General features: G+C 32.4%; 1 protein-coding gene, 2 non-coding genes and 1 pseudogene across 3 annotated transcripts in view; 3 read left to right on the top strand and 1 right to left on the bottom strand.

Annotated features, from left to right (window-relative positions):
- The window catches only part of TLK1 (tousled like kinase 1), a 123,716-nt gene that overhangs the window by 49,796 nt on the left and 53,433 nt on the right, over positions 1-20,487 (bottom strand). The window contains exons 3-5 of the mRNA XM_006921183.3: positions 19,175-19,246; positions 3,219-3,294; positions 315-361 (exon numbers count right to left, since the gene is read on the bottom strand). Coding sequence (XP_006921245.1) covers positions 315-361; positions 3,219-3,294; positions 19,175-19,246 — 195 coding nt within the window. The remainder of the gene's footprint in view (positions 1-314; positions 362-3,218; positions 3,295-19,174; positions 19,247-20,487) is intronic.
- LOC112470856 lies at positions 691-808 on the top strand (annotated as a pseudogene).
- LOC112470427 lies at positions 5,697-5,801 on the top strand. The gene has a single exon (XR_003042997.1). It is a non-coding gene; the product is annotated as a U6 spliceosomal RNA (small nuclear RNA).
- Positions 12,424-12,542, top strand: LOC112470598. Its single transcript, XR_003043030.1, has one exon. It is a non-coding gene; the product is annotated as a 5S ribosomal RNA (ribosomal RNA).

A 20,487-nucleotide genomic window follows, 5' to 3' on the forward strand; every position in this document is an offset into this window, starting at 1 on the left:
TTCATTTAGAATTTGTTTTTAGGTAGGTTACTTTATATTTCTGGTGTTCATTTTCCTTATTTGTAAACACTCACTTTGCCTATCTCCCAGGCTGTTATAAGCGAATATGTGAGAAAGTACATTGACAGTTACGATGTGTCATACCAATGTAAAAGTAAATTTTAATGTTCCTAGGAAGACAGGATATCACATATCCTGCTCTGTTCTGCTCTAATCAAGTACATAATCAAGAGTTGACCTTGTGCTCCAAAGCAATGATTTGAGTCCATAGCAGAATTATATCAAGAACTGGAAGTATTCCTCAATGAACTTACTTCAAAATAGTCGCTAATTTTGTGGCCACGTCCCCCAATACTTTTTCCTAAAATATAAAAGCAAAAAGTTTTATAGATTTAAAGTTACTCGTGACTTTAAACGTCAGTTTTTAAAAGTTCCCATTATTGAAGAATCAAAGAAATTACATTAAAGGATCTCCCGTTTTTAAAACTACATTATTCATATTGCTTAATGTTTCCTAATTTCATTAAAGCAAATCAATGGATTAAAAAAGACAAGAGGCAGCTGCATAACTGACAAAGCAATCACACCTATAAATAATAACAGAAAAGCTTTGGTTAACACAAACCATAACAAACTGACAGTATCATGCTTCAATATAAATGCTATCTTAAAAAATGCTTTTGTTTCCGGGTCTTTGGCCATGCCACCCTGAACAAGCCTGATCCCGTCTGATCCGGAAGCTAAGCAGGGTCGGGCCTGGTTAGTACTTAAATAGGAGACCACCTAGCAAGACCAGGTGCTGTAGGTGTAAAAAATAAAAAATAAGGGATTGTAAGCTGACAAGGTCTTTGCAATCTATGAAGTCAACCAAGGGTTGCCTTGCCTAAAAAAAATAAAAATAAAAATAAATAAATAAAAAATAAAAAATGTTTTTGTTTCCTATAAAGTATTTACAAATTAAGAGGCTTGTTTTTCAAAATAAATTAGATTTTAAGTACTGATCTTTATAACCATATTGATAAAGTGATCCAAATCATTACAAATCACAATTCTTTAAAAGTTTTGCTCTAAAATGGACTCTTCGTCGGTTTTATAAATACTGAATTATGAAGTTCTTTAGAAACATGATGTGTAGAAATACTTTTTTGGATGAGTCATCCATCCTTCATTGAAACTATGATTTCTTCAAGTTACAAAAGGAAAACTAACAATGCTATGGAGTCAAAGTTTTGGATAATAAACATATACAATTTATCAATCTAATACTGACTTAGAGTCATTCATTCGTTCATTCATTTTATTCAACGACTAGTTCTTGAGTGGTTACTATGTGCCAGGCATTACTGAGATGAATAAACAATATGTTTAAAAGTTCAACAACCTTAAATTCCTTCTTGGAAGAAGATAAGAGGATATAAAAAAAAAAACACAAAAATAAAACAAAACAAAAACCTAATTACTCAAGACTATAAATGCTTCCTAGAAATTTTGAACAATAATTTTGTACAGATATATTTAGAGGTCAGATAAGACTATAAAGGTTTTATATCAAAGGAATTTCCTTTCTGCCTGTAACAACTTTCCTACAGATTCTGAAGAGATGTTATTTTAAAATGAACAGAGACGTTTTGGGTTGCCTACCCAGAAACTACTTCCCCAATTGAACCCAAATTTTGTTCTGTTAACACTCCTTCCCCTACGTAGCACATGTAACTTCAAGGGAAGCCAATTCCTATCCGGCCTCCATTCCTAGTTCCCCTTAGGATAAGAAATCCAATTTTGTTCAGGTATCATCCCTTTTCTGCAAAGCCTGTATTTCTAAGGGAACTTTTTAATCTATTTTCAATTTCAGAGATGGGCCTGATTTTTCTAAGGGCAATAATACCTTCAGAGGACATAAGTGGTTTTTGGAATGGATACATGACCCAGTTCTGGCCAGTAGGATGACAGGTGAGGTTTGCTCTGGACTTGAAGAAGCTTACTTCAAAAAAAAGAGGGGGGGAAAAAAAAAACACAGAAAGCCAGACTTTCTCTTAAAGCAAATACAAGTGAGGAAGCTGAAATGAATAAATCCAATTAAAACCGGCAACCAGCCTAAAATTGTAAGAAAATCAGACAATTCTGTGGATGGCAGACTACAAAGGAAAAAAGTGGGTTGTTAAAGATACAGGTTGGATCAACCAACCCACAAGTCCCATCCTATTTTGTGATGAGCTTTTAAGTGAGTTTTTAAATCTAAAGTTGAAACTATCATAACTAATGTGCATTTACACTACATAAAGCTTCAAGTACACTAACCACATCTTGGGGGAACTACACTAAGACCAAAAAGGAGCTCGTGGCAGGCTGAGATACAAAATACCACATACCAAGAGAAAGGTGCTAGGACTTCATTCCTTCCTTCCAAAAAGGCAGTTGCTGAAAATACATTCCTTGATGCCAGTACCACATGTAAATACTAAATCATGGGTTCATGGCCCACACCTGACAGAGTGGCCCCAAAACATGTAATATATGTATAAAATCATCATTATATGCAATTTAAGAGTTCAATTTATTACATTTAATTTTGAATGGCCAAATTAAATGACAATACTATTCTGTTGTCCATTACAAGAAGTTTTATAGTCTAGTTAATTTTCTAGATAGAAAAGTCTAGATAATTTTCTTAGGTCATATCACAAAAGGTAGGTATGCAAAAAAAAGGATGAAGAACAAGTATGAAAAGAAAAGATGGTGCTTTAATGAAAGTCTCTCAATTATTTTTACATAGTTTTTTTTTTTTTTTTAAATAAAAGGGATAAGTAAGTTTGGGTACTTGTTTTAAAGTGAGATTTAAAGTAAGTTCTTATTCAATACCATAATTCATATAAAGAGAGAAAAATAAAAGATGTAAGGTAATGCTTGCCAGGTTCGGGCATAACAGTGGTCTTTCTATTCTCGAATAAAAAAAAAAAAAAAATAAGGGAAATGTCAAAAAGACTACCAAGAGTAACCACACACACTACCTGTTGGTACAAAAAGATTCCAATTTCATATTATTATTTCTTATGCAAAGTACATTTCTAAACTATAATTAAATGCAGAAATTACATAATAACTATAGAAATCATAGAAACACAAAATTATGTTACAATTAAACTATTAACTGATTAAAAATCAGAATAATTAATTGTAAATGCCTATTTGGCTCTGAAGGAAGATTTTGCTTTACTTACCCTGACTACTTTCATTCTGGTTTTCTGCTTTCCTCTTTCTTCCTCTGGATGATTCTGATTGTTTCTTCTCTGGTGTCTACAGAAAGCAAAGTTAACAGAATTTTAAATTATAGTTTTAACATACCAAATTATTATAGTCAGTATAAAAATCATTTTTCTTTTCACAGGAAAATATAGTTTTAACAATGCTTATGCAATATAAATGTGTAGTTACTTATAATTTATTTTAAAAAATAAAATTTCCTACTCTGTAAATTTTAAAAATTTGAAGCATTAGAAGATCTTGTACACATTACTTGAAATTCATATTTACCGAATATGACGAGGTAAATGAAAAATCAGAGAGTAACTAGCCTTTAAAAGGCGTCCTTTAAATTCTTAACTGGACAGGGCAAAATAACAAAAAAAAAAATCTGTTTTTCCTATTAATTTTCTAATATTCACACTTATTTAGTCTATAAAAAACTTAAATAAGAAAAAAAAACAACCCAAACCCTGATATATACAATCTCTACTAAAAGAACCATTCACCTAAATGCCTGACAATTATTATCCAATAACAATTATAGTAAATTCATAAATTATGCCCTAGATCAAGGGTTAGCAAACTATAGCTTATTGGCCAAATCTGGATGGACGCCTGTTTTTGTAAAGTCCATAATCTAAGAATGACTTTTACATTCTTAAATGACTGAAAAATTTAAAAATCAAAAGAATATTTTGTGACATGAAAATTGTAAGAAATTCAAATTTCAGTGTCCATAAAGTTTGATTGGAAAACAGCCACACTCATTCATTTATGTTTTGTCTATGGCTGCTTTCATATACAACAGCAGACCTTAGTTGTTCTAACAGAGACCATACGGCCCACAAAGCCTAAAATATCTGGCCCTTTACAGAAAGAAGTTAGCAGACCCTGTCCTACATGATGGCTTGTTTTCAAATTATAGGTTTGTTCTATTAACTGACAGCAAATATTTTTATCAGGCTACAATAATAAGCAATTTTTGTGGAGTCTGACAGACTGTTGCACTTAGATAAAATTAAAACCAAGAGCAAAAGCACAAGGCCCTCAAATTCTAGAAGTATGACAAGTATATCTGGTTGCAGAACAAACAATATTTGAATGAATGAAACACCAAGACAACTTAAAACTTAAATACATCTCTAAAGGTAATGCAGTCCCCAAAAAAGGAAGAGACTTAGTCCATCTTTTGATGTCTCTGAATAGTTCTATGATTAAATAGTATGAATAACAATACATACCTAATTCACATTGAGCACCTATGGTTCCTCTAAGTATTATTTTGGGGATTCTAAGTTCTCTTATCTCCATTTTGCCAATGAAGTAACAGATTCAGAGAGGCTAAAATCAGTGTTACCAGTCTCTGAATTCTTTAAAGACAGGAGTTAATACCTTCTCCCCACCTCACCCTCCCACTCCCATGCCTATCACATGGTTATTACTTGATAAATGAGTAAATACTAAATAACTTACTCAGGGTAATTAGGATTCAATTTTGCATTCCAAGGTCTAAATGCTTTTTTTCTCTATGTGACATACTATATGCCCTACATCAAGAAGTGAATAAATCAACTATACAAAAATATTTCAAAATGTTATTAAGTTCAAAAATTCATTATTTCCAATAATTTGCCTATATGTTTTCACATCACAAACTAGAGATCTTAAAGAAATCCCCCTTAACAGGCAATCTACTCAGGAGGCAGAGTGATGTAAAAGCAATTTAGGGTAAATAGTTCATTAGTTTAGTTTCGCTGTCAAAATTACCAAACTCATACTTAAACAGTAACTAATTTTCCATTTTCCTTAGAATAAAAATATCACTAAATAAAATTTTAAGTGAACATTTTTATAAAGAACCCTAAAATAAATCTTGAAATAAAAGAGGATTCCAAATAATAATTTAGTTGTAGCCTTCCTAACTTAATCTATATAAAAAAATAATTTAAGGTCAATAAGATACGTTTTTCAGAAGTTTTATGTTATACTAATTTGTAAGCATGGTAGGATCCCATTTGAACTCCATCTTAAATCTTGATGAGCTACTTTTGAATAAAAAAAAAAACACTAATATAATTCTGAAAGTTATATTTATAGGAAACATTTTCTATTTAGAAAACTAAAAATAACAATGTTATTTTATTTTCTAAAGCTATTATTTTTTAAAGCATATTGCAGTGATAGATTGGATCAGTGATAGATTGAGAAGCTACATTTTAAATGGAACCACTGGGGTGGTTCAACTGGGGTGAACAAACTTAGGTTTATTTATCTCAGAGCTTCTAAGAATCATCAAGATGTTAACATTCATTGGATATCTCCCAAAGCGGGGTTGGAAAGATATATGTAGAAATTCTCAAACTTATTTGGGATAACAGTCATTAAATATTTGACTAAATACATACTTCAAGATATTTAAGCTTTTTTTTTTTTTTTTAAGACATATAGAATGCTTGCTTTCAGCAGCACACATACTAAAACTGGAACAATACTAAGAAGATTAACCATGGCCCCTGAACAAGGATGACAGAGAAATTCATGAGGCATTCCATATTTTTTAAGTCACAGGGATGCAATGTACAGCATAGGGAATATAATCAATAATATAATAACTACATATGGTGACTGATGATTATTAGACTTATAGTAGAGATCACTTTGTAAGGTATATAAATATCTAATCACTATGTTGTACACATTAAACTAATATAATATTGCATATCAACTGTAATTTGAAAATAAATAATAAAGACAAATAGATTACTTGGTAAAAATCGTTTTTTTATAGGCAAAATTTCCCTAAATTTAAAATTTTCTGGAATGGGGAAGTGGGGTTGTCCTTTGGGGGAAGTGTCATTTTGCTTAAAAACAAAAATGAAAACAACAAAAAAAATACCCCGCAAATGCATAATGATTAGAGTAAAGAAAGAACAGCAACAGGTTCATCTCTTTTAAACCAGAGAATTATTTTAGGAAAAAGGGGAAAAAAAGACTAAAATTAATTTTAAGACTGTAATATATGACTAATGTGGGGTAAGAAGTTGGAAATAATAAAAAACTGAACAACTGGACAAAGATGAGAATGGGAAACATAGCTATACCTAAATGAGACTATAAATGTCTCCATTAAAAACACACCATTTTGTCCCTTCTCATGAATCTTACACTTCTTCACCTATGTCTCAATATGACTACCTGGTGTTGACCTTTAACCCCACTCTCACCACAGAGATTATTTTAGGATTGTTCTGTCAGTCCAAGTGGACCATAATTTCTTAAAAATGAAGTACCACAGGTCTCTGAAGAAACACACACTAAGAATCAAACTCTGGGTTCCTTATTTATTATAAGTCTCAGCATGCTATTTAACCCAAGACACAATTTTCTCATAATTTTAAATGTGACAATACAGGCATAGGAGGAATGTAGGTATCAAATGAAAAATGTACCACACACATAGCTAGTACAGCATGTAGAACAGAGTGTGTAACTCTGTAAATTTCAATGAGCTTCCAATAAATTCTCTGAATGAATATCCTTCTATTACTCTAAATATCCATGTACTTTCATATTTTGAAACTTCAATCATATGTCACCTGTTAAATGATTATGAGCTCCTACCCTAATAATTTACAAACGCCTGATCTAAACCAATGATTTCCTACAATATCTAACTGACATCAACCAGGCCACTTTTTGTATTTGCATAAGGTATAAAATTTGCACACACTTAGCATTTCATATAGAACACCTTCGAGCTTATTATTGCTGGCACTAATGATATAATTTTTCTTTTCTTCTCTATTTTTTTCTCAACTACTGCACTATAATTGGCCAAATAAGGAAGAATTAATTGGAAGGCAAGATAATATGATCTGGCTTGAAAGTAAAGATGGAAAGACTATAATAATTATAAAAAAATCAAAGAATTCCGACATACAAGTGGAACAGCAGTTAGGAGAAAATGATGAGAGTCTGGTACTCTTTAAATTAATTTAGCTTTGTAAATGCTAACTTGTAATTGTATCAAAACCTAAATGATTACTCTTGCATTTAAATGTTCCAAGATAGCAGAGTGAATTTACACAGTATTTTCTAGAAGCTGAAAGTATGTTCAAAAAACAAAGACAAGTCTAAAGGACTCAAGGAGCAACAGTGATATAATTAAACTAATTTTCTAATTTCATTTGGAATTTAAGTCAGTGATTATTAAACAAGGTTTTCATATTTAATCATGTGGTTTCTTGGTTTATCTTAAAAATGTCTTTCTTCAATGAAAATAAGACCAAATATAAGAAAACAAAATAAAAATCTTACAGAATGAGATAAATCAATATAGACTGTTCCACGAAGACAAATAATTACCTCTATCTACAAACATCGAACTAGAGAGATATTTAAAATTATCGTCAAAATGCATTACAAAAAATTCTAAAAGTATGTGTAAAGGTATATTGAGAGGAGGAATGCATATTAAAATTTATTTTTCACTTCTACCTCAGGTAGAATTAGTCAGCCTTGACTTTACGTTCAGACAACAAAAAGTCAGCTATCATCTCAAATAAAACTACTATAGTTAATAGACACAGATACAGTTCATTTCTGTTAAATGAGAAAATACTTCAAAATAGAAAGAAACGTTACTTTAATATTAAATAACATCCCTAACAAAATAGTCAATCCTCAAACTCGTCAGAATGATTTTTTTCTGATCAATTCAGTTAGCTGAAGACTGGTTTCAAAAATACAAATCACTGGCTACTCCGATGATTCAATAGGTACACCCGGGTATCAAATTCAAGATCACTACACTTTGAACAAATGGCACAGCAAATCTTTTTGCCTGCATCTGGTAATCACAATACTCAATTTCTATCTCCATTTCTAAGCAAAATTTATTGAACTAGATGAGACAGGAAAATGCTGTAGAAATCTTTGTTACTTTAATGGCACATATAAAAACAGCACTGAATGTGAAGGAAAATCTGGAGCCTTATAAGAACAGTCATCGTAAAATAGAAGTTCTATTCAAGAATATCAAATGTACAAGATATTGCTTCTTCCAACTTTTCGCTATAAAAATCAGGTTAGAATAAATGCACCATAAGAACACTGAAATTCTGTTGTGAAAATTTCCTTGCTGTTTTGTATCCAATTTACATTTAGATAAAATCTACCATGAAATATGTATGTCCTAATTCAGGGATGATATTGAGCTGGCAAAACCTGAAACTGACAGTCTGTCTCTACTCAAGAGCTCAAACTTTAATATCAAGAACTATTATTTAGAAATGTTTGCTTAAATCTTTAACACCTAAGAGACAATAACTGTTATTTTGCTGATTTCGATATTTTATATAAAAAGTTCATGTATGCAACATTTTGGGATCCTATCACTAAATAAGAGCATTTCTTAGCTATTCAAAGTAAATCCAATCAATGTATCACTAATTCTGTGTAGCCTACTTTCTGCTGTATTGCTTTTATTATTTAATAATATGTAACATCAAAGATGGTAGAAAGCCAATAAGACAAAACTGGGTAATCACCCAGCTAAAATGTGTGCTGTCTTACAGGTAGCAAAGTGTGCCAGCTCATATTCTTAAAAGTCTGAAAGATTTTTACTCCCTTCACAAATATAAAGCATCTACAACTGTATCAATACGTAAAGGCAATATAATACTAAAATAATCTTACTCTCAATTTTTAAAAACTGCCTTACTTGCCATCCTCACATTCAGACTTCATAAGCTCCTATCACCTGGACCCATTTTAATTTGTATTCACATATATTTAAAAGAATATATGAACTATGTCTTCAATACTGGTGAAATGTAATACTGTTTGCCATTTTCTTATTATTTATGTAGCATAACCATTTCTCAGATCTTCCCTTCTCTGGCTTTCCCTTTAAGGCTTTGTTAAACAGAATAAACCATAAAATTAAAGTTTATTCCTCTATTCATATAATCTTGTAAGTTGTTTTCAAATCACACAATCAGAATAAAAACCATGTAGAGCAACTGCTGTGGCGGGGGGAAACATTTCCAAGATAACATTCTGGAAATGTTGGCATTTTGAGAGTACTAATAATAGTAAAATTTAGAACAGTGATTTCATAACTTTTCTTCCATTGTGACACTCATAATAGAGTAGCATGCGCCCATATAATATCCCCATAGACATTTCCTTGAACATGAATCCCTCCAGGTCCTTATACAATTATTTCTTTGGGATAGACACTTTTAAGTGTAAATGCTGTGTCACAGAATATACATGTTTAAAGGCAATATCAATCTATATTTACACTGACATTGTATAATACCCACCAATCTAAGCTCTGATGTGTTAAAAAAAAAAAAAAGTTATTTCACTGTTATTTTTTCTATAACAATACTACATTTACAACCACAAAAAAGTGATTTATTTCTTAAAAGAAACTGTTCTATCATTTATCTAACAGTACTGATTCTCAATGCTGACTATATATCAAAATCATTTATAAAACTTTTATTTAAAGTTCATGGAGTCCTTATTCCAAATTCAACCATCTCTGGAAAGACACCAGAGGAATTCTTATTTTTAAAAAGCTCTGAAAGTGATGCTGATGTGTCTATCCTCAGGATTACCAAGTCAATCTACATATATAATAATAACTCATATATTTCCTGCACATTCCACTTTAGAGAATCTCTAAAATTAAGAAGTTATTCTTTATATTAACCTTCCATTAAAAATTAAAGACCAAAATGTGACATACAGCAGAAAACTCATTAGCATATAAAAAGTTCAATGGGTTGTCATGGTTACTCAGTTATTTTAGAAAATGAGATTTAATCTTAAAGAAAATTAATAAAATAATTGCTATGTTCTGCCAACATAAAAATACATCTAAAAATTTTAAAACTCTACTATAGTATAAGATACTGAAACCAAATTTCTCAGTAATGTCAACTTGTGCTGAATGCCCTTAAAATTCTGTCTAAAAGCAGTATTTATCAGATAAAACATTTGTGAAGGGCTATTAGTCCAGAAATATCTTGGATTGGCATATTTGATGGTTACTATAAATCATCTTAAAATATTTCCAAAAAAGAATACCATTTTTTTTCTTCAAAAGACTAGGGTTATTTACCTAACTAATAAGTTATACTTAGTTATACAGAGAATGTAACACAATAGTTGAGAGTATCAATTTGAAATAAGAGACACGTTGGAATTAGAATTTTCATTCTGTTAGTTTATTAATCTGTAAGGCAAATTAATTAATCTTTTTGGGCTTCTGTTTTCACACTTAGAAATGTGAAACTTATACAGTTGTGTTCTAGCTCCACAGGTAGCCTGTTAAAATTGTTTTCTCCCCTTCATTAATGAAGTGGTTCTCAGGCAAAGATCTGCCCCAGTCCCCACAGGATAGCTGGCAATATATGGACACATTTTTTGGTTGCTACAACTGTGGGCTACAGAGAGCTAATGCGTTAGGCAGAGATGCTGCTAAAAATCGTACATGGTTTACATTCCCTACATCCCCAAGAATTATCTGGTCCCAAATGTCAATAATGTATTTTATAGCTGACACAAAAACTACCATGCTACAACTAAAGTGATGTTAAAATATATTCATTCAACAAATACTTACTGACCACCTACTATGGCCATGTACTATGCCAAGTTCCACTTTAAAGTATGTCTTCATTCTTAAAATGACCTGGCATTTTTCTCTTACAAGCTTGCTGTCATTGATCGGCTTAGCATTTTCTTGCTCTAAAAACAACCAACCACCCACACTAAATGCACTTTTATAATGGGAAACATTTAACAGCTGTATGTTTGCTTGATAAATGGCTTACTGAATTATTTCAAGGTTTCATAATTTATAAGAAATTGCAAGATTATCTAGATAGAGTACATCAGAATTTCCAAGCAGGGAGCCTGAGTATTTTTACTTTGAAAAAGCTTCCTAGATGATTCTGACACACATAGCGTTCTACATCTTTATAAAAACAGAGGCACAGAGCCAATATTAGACCCACGTTTGGTTTCCAGTTCACTTTTCTTTCCAAGAGACTAAGGAAATGTATATTGAACCAGGACAGAACTACTTCCTTTGCTGTGAAACCTATCATATAAGACATTTTAGGGTAAGAAACTAATGTAGCTGAATATGGTTCCTATAAGAACATGTCTTTTAATGTATGCTGGTAGAATTAAACAGTTTCCTCTTTTAAATAAATTTACAAAGTAATTCCAAGTTTTTCACAGGAACTTTTAAATACTGTAATTTATAAATTTATTAGTTTTAATAAGGGAGAGGAAAACAAACTTATTCCCCTACTGAGATAGTATCTTTATTAGTGCTACAAAATAAACAATTTTGCATGCACACACAGAATACTCTCCTTCAAGATGAGAGTGTTATTATATATATGGTACACTGTATATAGATAGTAATACTGTTATATACCATGTCTTAGTAAAACAAATGACATAATAATAGTAAGATTTATGGTTTGGCCCACCTAACAGTTAAGAAGTGAGAAAATACTACCAGCAGGAAGATAAATAAAGGAAAAGACAAAGGAACTCATCGAATAGAACACCACAAAGATCATTTGGCAAGCTAAAACATTGTAGAAAATAATACAGGCAGAGGATAAAAGAATATTTCTTAAAAACGACTAGGTATCTAACAATCTTGAGCTAAATAGATTGAAACAGAATAAAGTCAAAGATAAGGCAATTCGTTCAGGGGAGAACAGGCATAAAAATGTAACTTTCAGTAATACTTAAACTATACTTCGTTAAATTCAGTTTTCAAGTTTTTATTTCTTATTGGGTGCTCCAACTAAGACGTTAAAGAAAAGACTGTCCAGGTTGTAACAAATATATACAGACATATATGATTTCAATGAAGCAAAAAAAAAAAAAAAAAAAAATCAACCTAAAATCTAAAACTTAAGGCTAGTATTACCTCTATTTACAATTAGAATCATAACTTCCATTCGATCTTGACTACCTAAGTCTTCACTGAGGAAACTTTCAAGCTAAACACTATTAAGAGAGCAAAAAAGGAAATAGGAAAAAGCAGAGATAGGTATGTATATAAAAACAAGATAAAAACAGGAAATGCTCTTATCACCTTCTTAATCTAGCTAATAAGAACAGAAGACAACTCATTTAGTCTACGGCCATGCTACCCTGAATAAGCCTGATCCCATCTGATCTCAGAAGCTAACCAGGGTTGGGCCTGGTTAGTACCTGGATGGGAGACCACCTAGGAAGACCAGGTGCTGTAGGTGTAAAAAAATTTTTAAAAATAAGGGATCGTAAGCTGACAAGGTCCTTGCAATCTTTGAGGTCAACGAAGGGTTGCGTCGCCCCCCCCCCAAAAAAAGACAACTCATTTACACAATTTGTACATGTTTACGTGTAATTTTAAAATACCTTCTTCAAAAAATGAGATTTACATTTTAAAAAATCTGTTAAATAACTCCATAAACAATATCAGTAGTTCTGGAAATGGAAATAATGCCCTCCTAAATCCAGGTCCAAGGTAGTTTTAGGTCTAATTCCCTAGTGCTCTTAATTTCTACTTCTTCCAAAATATAAAAATAAGAAAGGACACATAATGTGGCCCTTTAAAAATACTTTTAATAAAAGAACAAAACAAAGCATTAATGCTCCAAAGTACCTTCAATACTATAACTTCAATGCAAATGAGAAGGGAAAAAAATCTAAGTTCCAAGGTTACTTCTAGAAACTTAATTCAAATGAGAAAGCTAATCAGATCTTCTTTGATAAAATGGCCTTCATTAATCATCGTTAAAGGTAAATTAAGACAATCGAGGTGTCATATCTATATTTTTCTTTCATTACAATCATTATAATTCTGAAAATGGATCTAAATTTAAATATCTAGATGTATCAAGTGTCCCAGCCTCTGTGTATCTATAACTTAAAACCCTTAATCCTAAATAACTTGAAAATTGCCAAATGCACTTAGATCAAAAATAAACAGTAATTTAGTGCAATGTGCAAAGGAAAGTTTAACTGAGAGTTAAAAAACTGATAATTACTCAGGAAGAAAGGAAAAAAACTTTGGTTCTAGAAAGAGATATATTTTAAATTATTCAACTTTGATTCAGATTATCATAGAAGTATTATAAGAAGTATTATAGAAGATAATTATTAAAGATAAAATGGAAGCAAAAACAGAATTATTTGACATATGTCTGCTTCACAAACATTATAAAATATATTGTATGTAAGCACAAATGTATAAATAGACTTAAATGTGCTTCTCCAACATTATCAAAGATGATACAATTCAACTATATTTATATTCAGTCACAAATATTCCAACTCAGTAAGAAATAAAATAAAGCAGAGAAATATATTCTGGGACATCCAAAAGGAGAGGTAGGGAGGAAGAATGGTTATGGTATTAACATTCATTATAAATTCTAAGATACATAATTTATCTTAGCATCTTGGGGTACAGTAGAGTGGGGACAGCAACTGTACGGAATGTAGAGCAGGTCTTTGTAGTTAGACACAGAAGGGTCCCGCAAGAACTGCAAATAGGTAGACCAAGGCAGGTTCTGAATCTTGGAAAACATTAACAACCAACAAACATGGGCTCCTCTTATTCTCATAAAATAATCTGGATTTACAGCCAGTGGATAGGCACACAGACCATGTTTCTAACTCCTTCCCGTATTCTAAAACATTTAAATAAAAAATTAGTGACCCCCCTCCAGCTCCCTTCTCTTCCATAAAATGTGTATCATTCTCCTCACACCCACAACTCACTTATGTTTTTTTCCTTCCTGATAACCTCTATTTTCACAGTGAAGTAAGAGAAAGGTTATTAGCTATAGAAGTTCATCCAACAGAAGAAAGATGTTCCTAGTCAGTTCTGCCTACAACGAACCCTGCCCACCAGAGTCTAGATCTCACTATTCATACACCTCCAGGAAAAGGTGTTGAGTTTTGGTTCTGTTTTCTCCTCTTTCTTCAGCACTTTCCTTGTCCCATCATAGCTTTGCAATGACCCATTCCTTAGCACATAATATGTCAAGCCTGTTAACCCTCTTTTCGTTTAGAAAAAAAAAAAGTGCACCTTGCTGCCAGGCTCACTTAACATCATGCATAGAAATGCTTCGTTTTCTAGGATTTGACATTTTCATCAATCGAACTACTAAAAACGGAATGCTATAAATAGAATGATGTCATCTATTTCTGATGTACTAGAGCAATGTGAAAATAATAATAAAAGTTAGGTATTTCATGGCAAACTTTGGGCATAAGGTTAGGACTATAATTGTGAGTTATCTAGGAGTAAATGCAGCAGCCACAAGCGCTGCTGACGAGAATTCACAGGGCAAACGGCAAAAGGACTCTAGATACCATCTCCTTTCCTTCATGGTCAAGATTCTGCCAAGAGCAGTTAATGTTTGCTGTCACTATTTCCTCACTTTCCAATGGCTCCTTAACTATGATTTGGCATCTTGATCCCATTAATTTACTGAAACTAAGCCTAAGTGACAAATTCTTAGTCACTAGTTATTGTCTTGACTTCTATGACACTTAATTCATTACTGTTCTTTACTTTGTCCTCTTTTTCTTTCTACTATATACCTACCTCCTTTCTCCAGCATGCCTATCTTGCTTGTTAACATTTCCTAGCATTACACAAACAACAGGATGAATTCCTCTACAAAAGCAGTTTTTAAACTTTTGGGTCACAGGACTCCTCTACAAACTCTTAAAGACCATTGGGGACTCCAAAGAGGGTTATAACTATCAACACTTACCATTTTAGAATTTAAAACTAAGTTACTTTTAAACACCAGAATACACAAGTACACAATCCATAAATTATCATGATAGTATCATCACATGCCATGTAGCCTCTGTATATTTTCACTATAAACTAATGAGAAAATGAAAGTTTTAAAATGCTAAATATGTCTTAGCATTATTATAAAAAAAGGCAAATAATGTCTTAGCACTGTTATAAATTAGTCTGAAAAAATCTCAGGGACACCCCAGGAATCCTCAGACCACCCAATCCTTTCACACCTATGCCAGAAACTCCTAAGTCTTCATCTCTAGCCTGACTACTTTTTTTCCTGAGTTATCACCTAAAGTTAGATACCTTTCAATAATCCTAGGCTTTTCCCTTTCCTTCTTTACCTACATTCAGTCATTAAACTCCACTGATTCTACTTTTAAAATATAGAGGAATTTGAAAGCTTGTTAGAGAAATGCAAACCCCCACCCCGGACCTATAGACATAAGAACGCTTGGTAATTCACTTGCAACATTGAAGTCTGAGAAGCTTAAATCTGAGTGGTGATAGCATCAATAACCAAAGTTAGAGAATCTGAAGGAGAAAGTTGAGTCCAAAAGGCAAATGTGGGAACACTATAATAAGAACCCTTCCCACATGAAGTTTTTCCCCCTAATATTAAACCTTGGAGTTTAGAGTTTTGTAAAGGCATAGTATTCCTTAAGTAAATGATCTTCCCAACTTAGGTTTCACTTCCCTCCATTGCCGTCTTCATCTCTATCTTGTCTTTTGTTTCCCCTGCTTTAATGGCTCTCCATCACCTAGATAAAAGTCTAAATTCCTTAATATGAAATATAAGGGCTTTCAAACCCTGACCCCTGCCTGTCTTTCACCCTTCTTGTATATCCTCCCTATACCAGAAGTTTGCAAACAGGTCAAATCACCTAGAGAACGTGGTGTTTTTTCCAAAGCTCTTCGGGTGATCTAAAGTCCAGTTGGGGTTGAGAACTGCTACCCTAGGTCTTGAACAAAGCTATCTGCCATGCTTCTATGCAAAAGCAAAAGCATATCTTAATTGCTCTGCCTGCCTTCTCATACTTTGCCCTTGTCCTCTGGGATGAATTCATAGCCTCTCCTAACAACTATCATCTCTTCTTTGAAGGAAGACCTCTCTTTTCTTCCTTCCTCTTGTCTCCTCTGCAAGCAGATGAAATTAGGAGTTTCTTGTTCTTTGATAACATAGTATCTTGTGCTTACATCTATTATAGCATAGCTCACACTGTTTATGAAGTAGTCTGTCCTACTAGATACTGATCTCATGTGAAAGCAGGGATAGTATCCTATTCATCTTTATATTTTCTGTGCTTGAGGACAGAGGTTAGAAGATAATAGATAAGTAATAAATGCTTAATAAAAATACGGTGAAGTTTTGGAGCCTGTTGAATAGACCAAGAGTGATGTAAAATAAGGCAAAATAAGACCAACACCATCCTATCTACTAGGCAATTTTATTAAACAAAAGGAAAAACCTTTTTGTTCTATAATTCTACATTTAGAAATAAAAGGCACATTCATATGTAAAGTATTCATATATAAATTGAAATGAAAATTTTCAGTTCAAGTAGAATTAATGAACCTAAGAGTAAAGAATTAATGAAAATTTTCAGTTCAAGTAGAATTAATGAACCGAAGAGTAAATATCAGATGCTTTTCAGTTTTAATAGTAAAAGGATAGGAGAAAACAGGAGGGTTCTGAGTATTTGAAAGAGTATTGGGTAGGAAGATAGAGAGTAGGGGAAGGGAATATTATTAAGCTTATCTTCATAAATACCAAGAGAGACTCAACAGATAAAATCCAACTGATGAAACAAAATAGCAAGATATGTACATTATTTATATTAAAATATGGAAATACCAGGAGGAAAAGATAAAAGAATAGAAAGTGAGGTATAGTAAGGGTGGGTGATAGAGAACTGCTTTTTAAAAAAATAAACCTTTTAGTTCTATTTGTTCACAAAAACAAAAACTTTTATTTTTTAAAAAAGTCATGATCAGTGAATGGATTATCAAAAGAATAAAATGACATAAGACAATGGAATACTACTTAAACTACTCTTAGGTATACTGAGAAAAAAAGAAGTACTTCTATCTTGCAATTTGTTTACTTCCAACTTGACTTACTGACCTATGAATATCTGTATCTTGATGTGTATGAAATTTCACCCCAAGGGAATTCATTAAGGTACCTAGTATACAAATAAAACCCAGGGATCCCTTTCCAGATACGTAGCTGCTTAAAATGGAGAGACAAAACATAATCTTCTTCGAATCTTAAGGAAAATGTATAATCTGTAATCATTTTCAAAATATCATGTACTTCACTTAACCATTATTTAATAAAGCTTCCAGATATAGAACACAGAACAGCAAGTCAAAAGATTTTTAAGATTTTTCTACTGCTGCCCCAAATATCAAAATTTCTATACAAAAAGTACATCCAATGGTGAACCAACTTGTATTTCACTGTAAGTGCCACTGTGGTCTTAAAAAAATTTTAACTAAAAATATAGCCCAAAGTGATCCTTGGAATTATTTAATTGGAAGTGATATTTTCTTATAGATTGATTCTTTTGAAAGAATTCAAATACTGCATCTATAAAGAACATAGAAATATGTTATAGGTGACCTAACATTTACTATGTTTTGTTATTTTAAAAAATCTATCAAAAACACCAGATTTGGTGAACAGAAAAGGGAAATTTCTAAAATTATTTTTCTTGCTCTTCATAACATAAAAGTCTATGAAAATGGAGGTATGTGAAATTACTAAATAGACCCAAATCTGGAAATATCAAGAAATATCTCGAAGTCTAGAAAATATAAAGTGAAAGCATTCTTGATAGTTTTTGACAAACTGTACTTTGACTAGATCTAAACCTACAATTTTTAAGGACTCAGTATACTAAGTGTGTTAATTAAAAAAAAAAAAGAAAAAACTAAACTGTGATAATCTGGTGCTACAGGGGCTACTAACGCTTACCTCAAGGGAACCTACTGCAGATAAAGTCCCGTCACTTGCACAGTCCTTTCAGCTGCCTGCCAGTTGTCTCTGTGGAAGGGAAAGCCTGATGAGTGACAGCCCTATGCCACACTCCTTTGGAGTGTCAGGGTGCCTGCATGGAACTGCACAAAACTGTCTACCCTAGAGATTCTGAAATACTTTCAATAACACAGGGCTTAAAAAGATTCCACTTTTGATATTCTCTTTCCACTTAACTAAATAGCTAAGAGTTTCTGAATGCTAATGACCTATTGGTATTATCAAGGTAATATATCTATACTAACTCAAATAGAAAAAAGACCAAAATGGATCAAGTAGAAATAAGTTAGCACTGACAGAGAAAACACACACACACACACACACACACACACACACACACACACACACACTGACAGAATTCTATAATCTGAGGAGACGATATTAAAGGCTATATCCACAAAAAATAAAGTTGCAGCATCAAACGAAAGCCAGAATCCAACCATATTCCTGTCTACACATTTTAAAAAGATGCCATCAAGTATAGCATGCTCAATGTGAACTAAATCATGGATCCAAATGCGTGCTTACAAAATCCTATGTATTATCTTAGTGGGGTCGGTAAGTGGACGGAAGAGGGATTTTTCAGATATTTTTAAATATGAAAAGTAAAAACCAACAGCATGAAATTCCACAAGAATTTCAAAAAGAAAAGAAAAAAGAGTAAACAAACCCTTACTGAGGACCCAACTGGGTAGTATAACAAGAAATAGAAAACTGTGAAACAACATATTTCAAAAACCACCTTCATCTCCTAGAATTATGAATGGCTAATTAACTGTCTTCCATTAAGAACATCTATACCATCAATGTACAAGTTCAGCTATATAACCAAAGAAACTATATTTTCTTTCTAATGCCAAATACAGTCTTCAATCTGAATGCTGTGCTTCATAAGACAGAATAAAATGCTCCTACAAGAAACTTAAAAAGCATTAACCTTTAGCATAAGGACTGATGTAGAAAAAAACATTTCATTAAAAAAATTTGATTCCAGCTTTTAACTTTAATAGCACCATATTTAAAAAGAAGTTACTTACCTCTGATTCTTTGTCACTTAAAGATCCCAAGCTTCCAAAACTGTGATTAGAACTTTCATTATTTGTTGAGGCCTGTTAGAGATTTTTAAAAAGGTAAAAATTAGGTGTAATTTTAAATAAAACATGTTACAAAGTAAATAATCTCCCAAAATGAAAATAAAGTACAATTCCTTTAAGGAAGGAAGTCAAATGAAGTAAAAATAATACTAACTTATTAACACTATAAATAGTTTTGACAGTTTTATCAAGTCAATAAACTTCTCCTGTGTTTCAGGAACTGACTTGTGTTACCTGATTTTGGAGAATACCAAATTCAGAAGCAAAGGAATTGGGCTATTGTAAAGAGAACAAAATCCCTAAAACTATTACCTAATGTATAAAAACTAATGCTTCCTTGAATTGGAAGTATTATTTGTGCTCCTTAACTCCCTTCAACAATCTTATCAAATTCTATCATATCCCATCTACATCCATTTGCCTCTCTTCATATTAATAAACTGGACAATCTTTGGTTTGCTTTGGCTTAGTTTTTAAAAAAAATTTTTTTGTCATTCTGACCATTTTAATCACTTCTCTCAAGATTTTATTTCTTTTACAACATTTTTGAACTGTGACAAACAGAAATGAGCTATTATTCTACAGAATGACATCTGCTATGTTTCCAATATGTTTCTATGATGCTTATTATTTTATGGACTTTTTGGGACCATCAGTAAATTAGATCAGTGTCTCCCAGGAATGTTTAGACTACGGGATGACAGGCCAAAGATGGCACATGAATGAACTTCATGTGCAGGAAGGCCAGCTGATATCCTTGTTTCCCTTGGATTTCTAAGTAGGTGCTAATCCCACTATTAAAAAGTTGCAGATTGGGGTATTATTACCCTTAGAATAAGTTCCAAGCTTATGACTCGAATCTACTGCATAGCATTCCAACTGATTAAGGTTCAAGTACTATTTAGATGAAGTTATAATCTAATTAGAGCAAGATGATCAAACTTGAAACAAAGAACCCCATCAACAGCAACTAAGAAGTAATAAGCTGGAAAGATTCAGGGACACCTGAGGCAATGGCAACATTTTTGAGCACCTCTAAGTCCCCATATAAAAATACAGACCCTGAATCCACAGACGACATTTACAACAAAACTGGGTGACAAGGACATCCCCCCAAATAGCAGGTGGGAACAGATCACACCAACAACCACGGAACCTGAATGGTATGTGAGGAAGCAGAAGGAAATGTATATGACAGACCTGAGAACAAAGACCCCCCAGACAGCAAATGCAAACTGACAAGAAGGTCAATTTGT

The sequence above is a fragment of the Pteropus alecto genome, unplaced genomic scaffold (assembly GCF_000325575.1).
Source record: "Pteropus alecto unplaced genomic scaffold, ASM32557v1 scaffold3, whole genome shotgun sequence".
Taxonomy (NCBI): domain Eukaryota; kingdom Metazoa; phylum Chordata; class Mammalia; order Chiroptera; family Pteropodidae; genus Pteropus; species Pteropus alecto.